Source organism: Salmo trutta, chromosome 4, assembly GCF_901001165.1.
Source record: "Salmo trutta chromosome 4, fSalTru1.1, whole genome shotgun sequence".
Lineage (NCBI taxonomy): Eukaryota > Metazoa > Chordata > Actinopteri > Salmoniformes > Salmonidae > Salmo > Salmo trutta.
The window spans coordinates 43,099,913-43,116,600 of record NC_042960.1 but is presented as its reverse complement, the minus strand read 5'-3'; the positions used below and the strand labels follow the sequence as shown (position 1 = coordinate 43,116,600).

General features: G+C 45.8%; 1 protein-coding gene across 17 annotated transcripts in view; it reads right to left on the bottom strand.

Moving 5' to 3' along the window:
- The window catches only part of LOC115192398 (protein furry homolog-like), a gene marked incomplete at its 3' end in the record, with an annotated part of 82,421 nt that overhangs the window by 43,581 nt on the left and 22,152 nt on the right, over window positions 1-16,688 (bottom strand). For 2 of the 17 annotated variants that reach the window (XM_029750858.1, XM_029750860.1), the window contains 1 exon segment: window positions 6,886-7,625. In XM_029750858.1, the coding sequence (XP_029606718.1) occupies window positions 6,886-6,958 (73 nt within the window). 17 annotated transcript variants of the gene reach the window in all.

Here is a 16,688-nt window from a genome sequence, read left to right as displayed (position 1 = left end):
GTGGTCGAATGGTCGTGGGAAAGGAATAATTAACTACATCTCCACCCCTCAACCAGTGTTCTACAAGCGCATAAACACAAGGGACAACAGACACACCGGTCTCTACATCGCAGATGAGCTGAAGGCAGTCATCAATTACCCTGGACCACAGAAGGTATTTGCACTGGTGACAGACAATGCTGCCAACATGAAGGCTGCTTGGTCTAAAGTGGAGGAGTCTTACCCTCACATCACACTCATTGGCTGTGCTGCTCATGCGTTAAATCTGCTCCTCAAGGACATCATGGCACTGAAAACAATGGATGAGAGCCAAGGAAATGGTTAGGTATGTGAAGGGTCATCAAGTTACAGCAGCAATCTACCTCACCAAGCAAAGTGAGAAGAATTAGAGCACCACATAGAAGCTGCCCAGCAACACCCGTTGGGGTGGTGTTGTCATTGTGAGTGACAGTCTCCTGGAGGGGAAGGAGTCTCTCCAAGAAATGGCCACATCACAGTCTGCTGATATGGAAAGTCCCATCAGGAGGATCCTCTTGATGGAGCTGTGGGGACAAAGTGTGTTGCTGGGCAGCTTCAATGTGGTGCTCTAATTCTTCTCGCTTTGCTTGGTGAGGTAGATTGCTGCTATAACTTGATGACCCTTCACATACCGAACCATTTCCTCCTGGATGATATATTTTGGGAGAGAGTGGTAAGCAGCCTGAAACTCCTGAAACCTATAGCAGTAGCCATTGCACGGATTGAGGGAGACAATGCCATCCTGTCTGATGTTCAGACTCTGCTTGCAGATGTAAGAGAAGAAATGTGTAGTGCCCTGCCCACTTCTCTGTTGCTCCAAGCAGAGGAAATTTCAGTTCTGAAATGCATCAAAAAGCGTGAAGACTTCTGCCTGAAGCCCATACACGATGCAGCATACATGTTGGACCCAAAGTATGCTGACAAGAGTATCCTGTCTGGTGCAGAGATCAACAAGGCCTATGGTGTCATCACTACTGTGTCTCGCCACCTTGGCCTGGCTGAGGGCAAGGTTCTTGGCAGTCTGGCGAAGTACACTTCCAAGCAAGGGCTTTGGGATGGAGATGCAATATGGCAGTCGTGCCAACACATCTCATCAGCCACCTGGTGGAAGGGACTGTGGATCTGAGGCTCTTTCCCCTTTTGCCATTATCATCCTCCAAATCCCACCGACATCAGCCGCCTCAGAGCGTAACTGGTCCTTGTTTGGGAACACACACACACACACACACACACCAAAGCACGTAACAGGCTGACCAATACAAGGTTTTAAAAAATTGGTGGCCACCCACGCAAATTTGAGGCTTTTTGAGCCTGACAACGAGCCATCCTCAACAAGGTTGGAAAGTGGCAGTGAAGATGAGACCTCAGAGTCTGATGTTCAAGAGGTGGACATTGAGGTCCAGGGAGAAGACAACCAAAGCTTTAGTTTCTAGAATATTATTTTACAGATGTTCAAAACGTTTTTGGGAGATGCGATGGATAATTTAATATTCCATTTCTTTTGTTGTTCAGTGAAATCATCCCATGTGAAGAGTCAACTCATTTACTTAAAATCTCAATTCGTAACTAAATGTTTATTTTTTATATCTAGAATTTAATAATTTGCAATTATGCATACTTATAAGGTCAAATGTTTATGTTTCTGTCTTCATATGATATGGTAAATATATCCAATGCAAAAAAGCATCTACATTTAAACGACATTAATTTGCATAAATTTCTGTTAATTCCCATGGAAAGTTTCAACCTCTGAATAATCCTCAAAATGTGCAACCCTAGGCTAAGTCATTCTTTCTGGTGAAGTATTTGAATTATTTAATTTATTTCTGTATACACAGGAGTCATTTTATAATTTTGGAAAACGTATTTCCATTTACTTCCCTATTGGATCCACCACTATGCCATTTCTCTCCTGTTCTATTGGTTTGCATATCAACTGTCTTTCAATGCCCAGACGCCAAAGGCACAATCCTAGTCATATTAGCAACCCATCCTAGTTGTTGCATCTTTAGATCTCTGTCACATATGGAACCGCTATCAGGGGAGTTGTTTAGAATTGTGCTTTCCCACAAAATTGCATTTTTTGCACATGTTTGAAAATGATGTTTTATTGGCTGCTTCATTACACGAGTTGCATGTTCTATTAAGATGCATTACCATAATATAAATGTGATTCTTGTCATTCTGAGCACTGTATGTGGACACCCCTAATGGTTTATGAACCCAATGCATATAGGTCCAGGAAATTAAAATCTTCTGAGTCACGAGCCATATTTTCCTAATGGAAACACTGGTTGGTACGTGCACACATTTAAATACTAAATATAGCCAATAGACATCGTGTGTGTGTGTGTGTGTGTGTGTGTGTGTGTGTGTGTGTCTGTCAGTCAGTTAAGCCTTCGTTTGATTTGTGTGCTGTTCCAGCCTGTTGGTTTCTCTAGAAACAGGTGAAAACACATGTGTGTACTTCTACAAGGGGCAGGAACCACATTATTCAAGCACAAAATCCTCTACTGTCTGCCAAACTATACAGAACCACACATACAGACACACCAGTCCAGGACTACTTCTACCAAACACAGTCAACCTTTAACACACAAGGTGGTTGCATACGCACCGCCCAAGCGGAGGGGAAAAAGCTTTTCTGACATTTATAGACACAGCAACCAACAGAGGGGCCCTGCTGCTGTACTAGGACACAGTCTGCCTGCCAGGACAGAGGGGACTCTGGGACAGAGGGGACTCTGGGACGGACGGCCAATGGTCAGCTGACTCCCAACCTCCCTCCAAGGAAACGCCTCACTGTTTCTTCCTGATTACCATGGGAACACTGGTGTGTTGCCCAAACTTCAAAACAATAGTATGGAGTAAACCAGCGCACAGTAAAAATTAATGAGTTTTTCAGAAGAGAAGGAAACATGTTCACACCCAGCAACTCCCCCATTCAAACCCTACTGAACAAACAGACAGACACACACAGTTTAACTCATAGGTTACATGAATGGGCCCTAACAGAATCTTTTGCGTTTCAGAGTTGTGTGGCTTTAGCCTATACATTAGTGTTGGGGAGCATTACAGCCCTCCCATTTACAAAAAATAAAATAAATCAGCAGCCACACAAGTTAGTCTACTGTTACTGTAGCCAGCCGCAGTCACAAAGAGCTGGAGGTGGCACCCTTACTTGCAGACTTAACATAAATCGGACATTTCCAATGGTTCAGCAGCCGCAGCAGAATCGCCGCCTAGCAGCACAGTCATGCTGCTTTATGTAAAAGAGCTCGGGGAGTCAGGGACAGTGTTCGGGTTAATGAGGGTACAATATTGGGGAGTGTCAGCTGAGAGTTGTTCAAATGTTGTTCTGCAGCAAAGAGAGCCTTTGAAACAGTCCCACTTTGTTTACTGTGCTCCACACCAACACCCTCTTTCTCCCCTGATGACGTCACATAGCCAACTCACTACAGGCCTGTGCTCTCAGCCTCCCTTTCCCTCCTCCCCTTGCCCTTTTCCAGTGTCCCCCCTCCCTCCTCTCCTCGTTCCCTTACCTCTCCCATACCGTTCCCTCATCCTCACCTCGTTCCCTCACCCTCACCTCGTTCCTTCTCCTCTCACCGCTCCCCCCTCCTCTCCCCCCCCCTCGCTCCCTCCACCTCACCGCCTCTCCCATCCCCTCCAACCCTCCCCCTCTTTCCCTCTCTAACCCCCTTCCCTCTCTCCCTCACCTCGCTCCCTCCCTCGCTACCTCCCTCACCCCTTCGCTACCGCACCCCCTCCAACCCACCGCTCCCTCTCCAACCCACCGCTCCCTCGCCCCCTCCCACTTGCTCCCTCTCCCCCTCTTTGCTCCCTCCCTCCTCACTCCCCCGCTCCCTCCCTCCTCACTCCCCCACTCCCTCTCCACCTCCTCGCTCCCTCCCTCCTCGCTCGCTCCCTCCCTCCCTCCCCCTCCTCCTCGCTCCCCCCACCCACCCTTCCCCTCTCACCCCCGCTTTCCCTCTCTGCTACCCTCTTCCCCTCCCCAACTCCTTCCCCCCGTCCCTCTCCCCCTGTCCCGGGCCGGCTGGGCTGCTGACTGCCTGGCTCACAGAAATGAGAAACCCAACATTGTTTGTACTTTTCCACTCAACAACAGAGTGAAGAAAAAATGCAAACCATCCAATTCCTTTCCCTGGCCAAGTCTCTGCCTCGCTCATTTGTGACGTGCAACACCTCCCTCCCTCCCTCTCCCAACTGACCCGATTGCACATGTTCACAAACACTCCATAAACCTGTGAGCTGCTTCCACTTGCTGTCTGGCCTGTCATTATACTGATTTACTACTGTACTGACTCACCCAACACCCCATTTCACATTCAAATCGCAATGCAAACGCATAGTATGACCTTGTGATGGCAAGTAAATGACCAAGCCCTTCAGAGAGAGCTTTGTGATCTTTCCAAGAAGAGGACTTTCTAGGTGAGAAGAGGACTTCCGAATGGTAAGTATCTACAAGACTAATAGTGATTACTCTTGCAGATAAAAGTCCTCGAGGCAGGCTACTGCAAGCCCTCCAGGCAGAGCTAGTCTAGTAGCTACTGTGTTGAGTGGAGATGAACCAGGCCACATATGCTCCATGCTCATCATGCATAGCGTGCCAGAGGTCCACTGTGAGACCTGCAATTAAAAGAGCACCCAGCGGGATTATACAAGTATTAGAGCCAGCGACTCCACCTAGTCACTTTAAAAATAGAGCCCTGCCCAAGGCCCTCACTTCCGCTCCCAGGACAACCAGGGACAATCGAACACGCACTATGTGTATGTGTTTGCACATACAGAACACTGTTGTAGTGCTGAAGCGCTATTCTAGAAATGTGTCTGGACACGTCCAGGTTCCAATGCGTTTGGACTGGCCTCCTTTAGGTCCAAATAATCCCATAGACAATTCAGAGACAACACTGTATTACTCAGATCACGCATGCAATGTAGTAAAACAAATGCATTCCCAGTGTTTAAAGGGGACGTGGATAACCCTGGTGTAACAAGCAGACTAAGGCGTGATTGCACACCTGTCAGTTCACTGCCGAGCATGATGATCACAGAGCCACCTTGTTATAATGAGTGTTTTGGCTGAAGACTTGTGACTGCAGAGGATCTGAACTGAGGACAGGCTGAACTGAGGACAGGGCAAATCCTGGGACATTAAATATAGGGGGAAACAGAAGGAAAGCGGGAGAGAGAGCGGGAGAAAAGCGTTTTGGCAGGGTGGCATAGTGACAGTTGCTGAAACTAAGCCTTAATCGTCATTGTTCTAAGTGAGAGGCCCAATGGAGAGTTGGCAGCCAACACAGAGGGGGAACAGAGGGGTGAAGGGGCATTCTTTAGGAAACAACATGTTTACCCAACGGTCACCTTGCATTTCTACTGAGCCATTACGAGGAGCCAGCTAGCTACTGTAACAGACTGAATAACAGACCGTTAGTTTCATATTACCGTTTAGTCTGGTTTACAATTAGGGTTCTAGTAGCAGTTTGACAATTGAAAATAAAGCACCGCTCATTGTGCTTGCAACACATTAAAGGTGATTTATGGTTATTCCAGCGTCTCCATTGGCCGCACAGCATTTCGCTACAACCGCACTAACACCTGCTGAATATGTGTGACACCAATAACATTTGATGTACTGCGATTCGGCCTCCGCAGAAGTCAGGGCATGCATGCTTCTTGTGCTTCGCAGAGCTGTTGTGAAGGAAGTTGTCAAGGAAGTGAGTTTGTGTTGATACAGGACGTACCGTCGCCCCCCCCCACCTACCGTCAACTAAATCATGTCAACGCTGAGCTTTACGGAGCCCTCCGCATTGTGACAACACTTGGGAGGCGCACGGCGATGCAGTACAGAGCTTGATTTGGCCTCCGGAGGCTCTGCAATTGAGTCACACTCTCAGTACGGGTGGATTGTGAAGTTCCTCAAAGCTAACGAACACACTACAGATGATCATTTGATCAAAAAACACTTATCAAAATGATTTAAAAAACTGGGCCACTTAGGTCTTGAGGAAATATAACGAGAGATATTAAAATGAGACAAAGCCAGAATAGGCTTAGTCATAGTCTAATGGGTCACTGCTCAAGAAAAGTGACCTGACCAGTATTCTCACTGTGCGGATTTCTTCATAATCAAAGAAACAGATGCACTGAGGGAGGCAAACAAGCACAGCTTCAGTAGTGACCCTTACTGTAACTAACTTCCCAGTAGAGATGAGGACCATGGGTAAGGTCAATAGGATGGTGCACAGGCCCTCCGATGTGATCTGTATACCAGTCGAATAATGAGAGTCAACGAGAAGACGGATCAATGAGGAAACATTAGCCATCCCAGAGGATGATGGAGGGGGAGAGAGACACGGACAGACAGACGACAGAGCAAAAGACAGAGAGCTCGTGCAGACACATTTACCCACACAACAAGCACCTGGCGCCCTCACAGAGACACTCAGGGGAGAGGACTTCCCGTCTGTGTGCGTCTGTAATCCGAGTCTGTATCTGCAGATGCTCATCAGAGCAACAGGTCCCGAGGGACAAAGAGCAGCCAACCAGTAGAGAGGTCAGGACGAGAGAGAGAGAGGGGGGAGAATGGGAACGCTCACTCCTCTCCTACCCGCACACAGACCAAACTAGACCGGGCACAGCTGGACCAAACATTTCCCCCATCTGTCTACCACCTAGACCCCCCCCCCCTTTCTGCTCAGATTAAACCATTGATGCGAATGTCCAAGAGAATAAGCAGTCTTAATGGCTGTGTGTGATATAGATGGATGAGCGTGTTGTTTGCTAGGTATGGTACGGAAACGTCGGGTGTGCGCTTCCGAAGGGCTCTGTGACGAGGATACTCACAGCTGCCGCTCCACGACTTCAGCAGAGACTTGATACTGATCTCAAAGAAGAGCGAATCCTGCAGGCTCAGCATGACGCCAGCGAGGGCTGTTACCAAAGACCGGTCCTGTTAACGTTATCCTCCAAAACACAGACTGGAAACTCCAACCTCGCTGGCCCAAAAATACACACTTCCTCTTCCCCCAAAACACAGACACACCTCTCCTCCTAACAGACAGGAGCCCAGTTCTACCCTCCAGAGGAGCTGGTTATAGGAGTCATGGTGAACATCAGAACAGACCAGTCAGCCGCTGTTTGCAGAGAAGCCCATAGGGAAGTGTCAGGCGGTTGGTTAGCTGGGTTCAGTGGAAAGTACAACCACCCAGAGAGACACGGAGAGAGGAGAGTGTGAGGATCTTTAGAGCTGCATTCCATCCAAAACGCCCGCTCGCTAGCCAATCCACAGAGTCCCTCACCACGCTCCCAGCACAGACAACACGGAGGTGAATGAATACCGTAGGAAAATAAATAAATAAAACAACTTTCCTCCCGGTGTTAGAGAGGAATGGGAAGTGGAGCAGCACGCTGAAAAAAAAAGACTTGTCTCGGCGGAGCACAGCAATATTCCCTCTCCTCTTCCTGTGTCGAGTCCAAGCCTGCTACTGCTAGCACTGTCAGCTATTCTCCCCCCGTCGCGCTCTCCCTCTCCATTCGCTTGCGGACAACCCCTCCCCTCCACTAGCTCTTGTTCGCTCACTGATGCTTGCTGACGCACTCCCTCTCCCTCTAGAGGGTTAGTTTCAATAGCTGGGTGAGGGGAGGTGTGGGGGGGGTAGAGGTGATGTCATCAAAATGCTGCGAGTGTTCCTTGGCTGTGGTCCAGCGCTGCTGGCCTATCAAAACTACACTTCCTGTTCTCTCCACAGTAATACTGATGCGTCATCCCCGACTGCAGTATGAGGAAGAAAAAGAGGGATTGAAAAAGCCGGGGGGTTGGGGGGGACTGGAGGGAGGCGGAGGACACACCAGAGCAGCATAAAAACCAAAATTAAAACACTATTCAAACTCCATTCAGCACTTTTCCAACAAAAACAGGAAATTATTTTCTTTAAATACAAAAAAAAATTCCACCTATAAAAAAGTATTTCACACACACCAACACAGAGTAGCCTAGAGTATGCTGCTGAACATGAGACTCCATATTGGGGGGGGGGTTTCACCTTTCACCTGCCTGGGGCCCAGAACATGGCACGCTGCAGCCCTCACTCACAGAGCATGGCATGATGGGTAGAAGGATACTTAATCCGTTTGGGTCAACAACAAACTGACACACCCATAAGAGTCATAGGATTACATCATAGTTTTTGTCCAGCAACAGCCATCAGACACAAAGAAACGCACACACATCGTTGGCGACACACACCCCATTGTGTGTTTGTGTCTCTTTTTAAACCCTGGCTGCAGACTGAAATAGAGCCACATGACATCAACTGATTTGTGGTCATACACAGTACTACATTTTGTTCACAAAACACTTCAGGGAGAACAGATATACAAGATGAACACTAACAAAATATCCGTTTTTCCTCCGTTTGTAGCGCAACCTCTCCACTTTTCTCTTTCTCAGTCGCTCTCACCATCACATGACTGTCTCTCACAACATAAGTTATGCAAAACCAAGCAGGGCTCTGCATTGTAAACAAACTCTCCACAAAGAGCTGCATTGTCACACCCTGCCCGCCCTGCAGTATTGTCACTGGGCATTCAGGAGCCTTATGATGGAGCAGTACTGAAATAGTTTAGCCATTTAAAACAAATACAGTAGAAAGGAGAGGGAGTAGTGTGTTCATTGCTGTCGGTGATTGGCCACATGTTAACTAGCGTTAACGCAATGACTGGAGGTCTATAGTAACTGCAAGTAGATACCGTAGGCTTGGTCATTGCGCTAATACCAGTTAGCATTGGCTCACGAAACTACCTATAACTTCCTTCATACTGGATGCAGAGACCTAAAAATTGTATCCATGAGTTAAATCAGACTCTGGGAAAGTAGATAAATGGCTTCATTGCCAAAATCCCAAAGTATCCCTTTAATGGATTTGAACTTCTTTGGGATAGCGGGTGGTATTTTGACGTCCGGATGAAAAGCGTGCCCAAAGTAAACTGCCTGCTTCTCAGACCCAGAAGCTAGGATATGCATATAATTGGTAGATTTGGATAGAAAACACTATAGTTTCTAACACTGTTAAAATAATGTCTGTGAGTATAACAGAACTGAAATGGCAGGCGAAACCCCGAGGACAAACCATCAAAAAAATAATAATAAAATAAAATAAAAAATAAATAAAAATCAGCATACCACTGATTTCAATGCCTGGCACTTTTATAATAGGGCGAAATCATCCCCGATTGCAGTTCCTAGGGCTTCCACTAGATGTCAACTGTCTTTAGAAAGAGTTTCAGGCTGTTTTTTGGAAAAATGAAGGTGAAGTTGTAGTTTTTCTAAGCGGCTCCCATTTTGGCTGTAGTGTTTCCAAGCGCATGGCCGAGAGAGCACGTTCTTTTTGTTTATCTCCGGTAAAGACTAACGATTCTCTGTCTTAAATTGTATTGTTTATTTGCGTATAAGGGTACCTAACGTTTGATTATAAACGTTGATTGACTTGTTTGGATAAGTTTATTGGTAATGTTTGGGATTTATTTTGTATGCATTTTGAAGGAGGGAAACCGAGTGGATTATTGACTGAAGCGCGCCAGCTAAACTGAGTTTTTATGGATATAAAGAAGGAATTTATCAAACCAAAAAAGACCATTTGTAATGTAACTGGGACATTTGAGTGCCAACAGAAGATCTTCAAAGATAAGGCATATATTATATCGTTATTTCTGACTTTCGTGTCACAACTCCCTGGTTGAAAATGATTTGCTATGCATTTGTGTGCTGGATGCTCTACTCAGATAATCGCATGGTTTCCTTTCACCATAAAGCCTTTTTGAAATCTGACACCTTGGCTGGATTAACAACAATAATTTTGATGTATTGCACTTGTGATTTCATGAAAGTTTAATATTTATAGTAATTTAATTTGAATTTGGCGCTCTGCCATTTCACCGGATGTTGGTCAGGTGGGACGCTACCGTCCCGCGTATCCATAAGAAGTTAACTTCTTTGGGATAGAGGGCAGTATTTTCACGTCCGGATGAAAAGCGTGCCCAAATTAAACTGCCTGTTTCTCAGGCCCAGAAGCTAGGATATTCATATAATTGGTAGATTTGGATAGAAAACACTGAAGTTTCTAAAACTATTTGAATGATGTCTGTGAGTATAACAGAACTTATTTGTCAGGCAAAATCCCGAGGACAAACCAACCTGGATTTTAAAAATAATACAAAAAAAAAATATATGAGGTCACTCTTTTCAATGGGTTTTCTTTGGGAACCAAGACTTCTAAGGCAGTTGCTTGCAGTTCCTATCACTTCCACTGGATGTCAACAGTCTTTAGAGAAATTGGTTGATGTTTTTCCTTTGTGTAATGAAGAAGTACGCCTGTTCAGAATGAGGCTCGAGGGAAGTGTACTGTTTGATAGAGGCGCGTGACCAGAAAGCACGCTCCACATTGTTTTCCTCTGGTATTGAACGCGGTTTATCCCGTCTTAAATTTTAGCGATTATTTACGTTAAAAAATACCTAAAGTTGTTTTAGGAAAGTTGTTTGAAATGTTTGGACAAAGATTACAGGTAACTTATGAGATATTTTGTAGTCATGTGGCGCGAGTTGGAACCGGTGTTTTTCTGGATCAAAAGCGCCAAATAAATTGACATTTTGGATATATAACGTCGTAATTAGTTGAACAAAAGGACCATTTGTGATGGTTATGGGACATATTGGAGTGCCAACAGAAGAAGCTCTTCAAAGGTAAGGCATGCATTATATATGTTATTTCTGACTTTTGTGTTGTGCCTGGTGGGTTGAATTCTGATTGTTTGTTTGGGATGCTGTCCTCAGATAATAGCATGGTTTGCTTTTGCCGTAAAGCCTTTTTGAAAATCGGACACTGTGGTTGGATTAACAGAGAGGTTAAAAGGGTACTTTGGGATTTGAGGAATTTTAATTATGAGATTTCTGTTGTTTGAATTTGGCGCCCCACAATATCACTGGCTGTTGTCGAGGTGGGACACTAGCGTCCCACATATCCCAGAGAGGTTAAAAGGATACTTTGGGATTTTGGCAACGTCTACTTCCCCAGAGTCATATGAACTTGTGGATACCATTTTTAGGTCTCTGTGTTCAGTATCAAGGAAGTTAGAGGTAGTTTCGCGAGCCAATGCTAACTAGCGTTATCGCACTGAATAGAAGTCTATGGGTATCTGCCAGCATGCTCATTTGACAGTGGGGAAGTAGATAATCCTCATTGCTAAAATTCATTGCTAAAATTCAGTAGTATCCCTTTAACACACACACACACACACACCCCTCACCTACCCATGGCTCAAAAATATATATATATATATATTTTTTTTTTTTTCTTTTTTTTAACCTTTATTTAAAAAGGCAAATCAGTTCAGAACAAATTCTTATTTACAATGACGGCCTACCCCGGACAACTCTGGGCCAATTGTGCACTGCCCAATGGGACTCCCAATCACGGCCGGTTGTGATACAGTCTGGAATCGAACCAGGGTCTGTAATGACACCTCTTGCACTGAGATGCTGTGCCTCAGACCGCTGCGCCACAGACCGCTGCGCCACTCGGGAGCCCATATCAGAGAGAGCACTGTTTAGAGTAAACACTGTTCATATCTTCAGGAACGCAGTACAACAGTATCAGCTCTCTCAGGTTAGATCAAACAGTACTCTGTCCAAAGCAGAACAGGATATCATCAAAGAGCACTGGGCCCCCAACAAGAATGTCAACAATGGAACTAAGCTATGCATACCTCCACATTTTGGCAATTTGTTTTGATGATATAGGCCCATCTGTACTAGCGCTCAAGGCTCAATTGAAAAAGAACATGGCAGGCCAGGTAGAGGCAGATGTCCAATGGGAGGAGTGACAGTGGCTGATTGACAGCTGGCCATCCTGACTGGCTCCAGACATTACTGGGCAGGGGGAGTTCCTCCTATAAGGCCACAGTGAGGACGGAAGATACATTTCCTGTCCACAGTGTTCTGCACAAAGTAGGGGGGAAAGAACAACAATTGATAGGAGCTGTAATCTACTGCAGAGTTCTGTCATACTATCCAGGTCTGTGCCCAAACAATTCGAGCTTCTACTTCTAAAAATCCACCTTTCCAGAAACAAGTGTCTCACCGTTGCCGCTTGTTATAGACCCCCCTCAGCCCCCAGCTGTGCCCTGGACACCATATGTGAATTGATTGCCTGCCCCATCTATCTTCAGAGTTCATACTGTTAGGTGACCTAAACTGGGATATGCTTAACACCCCTGCCGTCCTACAATCTAAACTAGATGCCCTCAATCTCACACAAATTATCAAGGAATCTACCAGGTACAACCCTAAATCCATAACCATGGGCACCCTCTTAGATATCATCCTGACCAACTTTCCCTCTAAATACACCTCTGCTGTCTACAACCAGGATCTCAGCGATCACTGCCTCATTGCCTGCATCCGTAATGGGTCTGCGGTCAAACGACCACCCCTCATCACTGTCAAACGCTCCCTAAAACACTTCTGCGAGCAGGCCTTTCTATTGACCTCATCCCCAGTAGAGGATGCCTGGTTGCTCTTTAAAAGTGCTTTCCTCACCATCTTAAATAAGCATGTCCCATTCAAAAAAATTAGAACTAAGAACAGATGGTTCACTCCCAGACTTGACTGCCCTTGACCAGCACAAAAACATCCTGTGGCGTACTGCATTAGCATCAAATAGCCCCCGCGATATGCAACATTTCAGGGAAGTCAGGAACCAATATACACAGTCAGTTAGGAAAGCAAAGGCTAGCTTTTTCAAACAGAAATTTGCATCCTGTAGCACTAATTCCAAAAGGTTTTGGGACACTGAAGTCCATGGAGAATAAGAGCACTTCCTCCAAGCTGCCCACTGCACTGAGGCTAGGAAATACTGTCACCACTGACAAATCTACAATTTCAATAAGCATTTTTCTACGTCTGGCCATGCTTTCGACCAGGCTACCCCTACCCCGGCCAACAGCTCTGCACCCCCTGCAGCAACTTGCCCAAGCCTCCCCATTTCTCCTTCACCCAAATCCAGATAGCTGATGTTCTGAAAGAGTTGCAAAATCTGGATCCCTACAAATCAGCTTGGCTAGCCAATCTGGAACCTCTTTCTAAAATTATCCGCCGAAATTGTTGCAACCCCTGTTACTAGCCTCTCTTTCGTATCGTCTGAGATCCCCAAAGATTGGAAAGCTGCCACAGTCATCCCCCTCTTCAAAGGGTGAGACACTCTAGACCCAAACTGTTATAGACCTATATCCATCCTGCACTACCTTTCTAAAATCTTCTAAAACGAAGTTAACAAAACAGATCACCGACCATTTCGAATCCCACCGTACCTTCTCCGCTATGCAATCTGGTTTCCCAGCTGGTCATGGGTGCACCTCAGCCATGCTCAAGGTCCTAACCGCCATCGATGAGACAGTACTGTGCAGCCGTATTCATCAACCTGGCCAAGGCTTTCGACTCTGTCAATCACCACATTCTTATCGGCAGACTCAATAGCCTTGGTTTCTCAAATGACTGCCTTGCCTGGTTCACCAACTACTTCTCAGACAGAGGTCAGTGTATCAAATCAAAGGGCCTGTTGTCCGGACCTCTGGCAGTCTATGGGGGTGCCACAGGGTTCAATTCTCGGGCCGACTCTTTTTTCTGTATATATCAATGATGTCGCTCTTGCTGCTGGTGATTCTCTGATCCACCTCTACGCAGACGACACCATTCTGTATACTTCTGGCCCTTCTTTGGACCCTGTGTTAACAAACCTCCAAACGAGCTTCAATGCCATACAACACTCCTGTGGCCTCCAACTGCTTTTAAATGCTAGTAAAACTAAATGCATGCTCTTCAACCGATTGCTGCCCGCACCCGCCCAGCATCACTACTCTGGACAGTTCTGACTCAGAATATGTGGACAATTACAAATACCCAGGTGTCTGGTTAGACTGTAAACTCTCCTTCCAGACTCATATTAAGCATCTCCAATCCAAAATTAAATCTAGAATCGGCTTCCTATTTCGCAATAAAGCCTCCTTCACTCATGCTGCCAAACCGATCCTTGACTTTGGCGATGTCATTTACAAAATAGCCTCCAACACTCTACTCGGCAAATTGGATGTAGTCTATCACAGTGTCATCCGTTTTGTCACCAAAGCCCCATATACTACCCACCACTGCAACATGTATGCTCTCGTTGGCTTGCCCATATATATATATATATTAGTTCGTTGCCAAACCCACTGGCTCCAGGTCATATAGAAGTCTTTGCTAGGTAAAGCCCCACCTTATCTCAGCTCACTGGTCACCATAGCAACACCCACCCGTAGCACACGCTCCAGCAGGTATATTTCACTGGTCATCCCCAAAGCCAACACTTCCTTTGGCTACCTTTCCTTCCAGTTCTCTGCTGCCAATGACAAACAAATTGCTTTAGCTGGAGACTTATATCTCCCTCTCTAACTTTAAGCATCAGCTGTCAGAGCAGCTTACCGATCACTGTACCTGTACACAGCCAATCTGTAAATAGCATACCCAACTACCTCATCCCCACATTGTTATTTATCTTCTTGCTCTTTTGCACCCCAGTAATTACTTGCACATCATCATCTGCACATCTATCACTCCAGTGTTAATGCTAAATTGTAATTATTTTGCCTCTGTGGCCTATTTATTCCCTTACCACCCTACTCTTCTACATTTGCACACACTGCACATAGATTTTATCTATTGTGTTATTGACTGTACGTTTGTTTATTCCATGTGTAACTCTGTTGTTTGTCGCACTGCTTTGCTTTATCTTGGCCAGGTCGCAGTTGTAAATGAGAACTTGTTCTCAACTGGCCTACTTGGTTAAATAAATGTCAAATTAAAATATAAAAAAGAATCCTGTACACGTCTACCGTCCTCCTCCTAATGCCTCACAATGCTATCAACATTACATTTAGCGCCATAACACTACGTCAAGGTGAGAGGCAAGGTTGGTTCTAATAGATTTTGTTTCAACTCTGATCGCTAAGCAGCTAGCTGAGCATCTTCAATCATTTTTTAACATGTTAATAACATGTCTAATAACGCGCACTAGAAGCTCCCATCCATAACCATTCACTTTCCATCCAGAACCACCACCACCTCCTTCACGCCACTTCACCATATCCCGTCTTTCACCTCACTTGACCCAGCTTCCCCAGATTTGACTATCAAATCCACAGAGCTGAGTCAGGGGAGAGTTACTTTAAGGTCACCACAGCACAGCACAATGAGTCCCTCCCTACGGATAGAAGCACAGAGCTGCTGTCGGCCAGCCAATTTGGAATTAAACCTCCTCACAAACACACGTAGCCCCTCACTCTCGGCAATTTCATTCCTCATGTGATGGGTCAGTTATTTGAGAGTCTGAGTGTTCATAAAACGATTTGTCCCCTCTGCTATGAGAGTTTTCCCATAGGAGTTGCAGACCAGGCTCTGTGCTGGCTGGCTCGGTAATACTATTTTACTGTTACTGCCTTTTGGGTTAGCAGTACTGCTCCCTGTACGCAGCCCGATTACAAAACTGGTGCTAGATGTCTGTACCAGCATCATCATGGAGGTCAAAGACACCAGTTGAGAAAGAGGTACTAGGCTACAACATGTGTATCAAGAGTCAGCCAATAACCCCATCCCTAACACACACACACACACACACACCTCCACATTATAAAGTACCCCACATACACACAAAAACATCTGCGTTTAGTCACATTCACGAACACACCGGGCACCCTTTAACCAAATACGTATCAGATAATTCCCTGGAATCAGGTTGCAGCACATCCACCACAGGGGTGATGTCATTGTGTGCTTCAATGACCAATAACAGAGAGCGAAAGAGAGCACCACCTCAAAAGTCAATGCAGGAAGGGCAGGCCATGGCAGACTAGAGAGACCGAGGACATGACACTGAATCATGTGGGAAGGGTGTGTGAGGGAGGTCCCAAACTGCAGAAAGAGCAGCTTCAAAAACATTCAAAATGTTTCCTTGATTCTTTAGGCTACGCCATAAACCACAGTAATCATCATCATCATCATCATCATCATGCACCCCATCCATTAGACGAGACATTACCACCGTCATCAACATAAAAGTAGTGTGTTCTTGTCTAATACAGCGGAAGGCAGTGTCCTGGTTGAATAGAACCTGGATTCATTCAGGTTTTTCATTCTCAGAGGGAAAATTAGGGAGGGAAATTCATCTAGAGACCACAAACATGTTCCACACAGGAAAGTCCCGGAGAAGGGGAGGGGTAACTTCCAAACCTGGCAAAGTGCTACCCGTTCACCTTCCACCATGTGCGTGTCATGGATCCATTTCTGTACAACTCAGCAACTTTGTCAAATCTAACCTGAATAGAGGCGCCTCATTGCCCTAGAATAGGAATGTCAGTAGTAACAGCGTGGAGTTCAGAGTAACACTCATACCTTCACCCAGCTGCTACAGTAAAAAGCTTTTTGTGTCGTCTCGTAGACATGTAAGCTCTCCCTCAAACTGGGGTCAGAACTGGTGTGTCCTGGTGCGTCTGAGGGGAAAACAGAGTGGGCCTGTATTTCGGTGTAGCAAGCTGTCAGTGTGGACTAGCTGTAAAGCTCT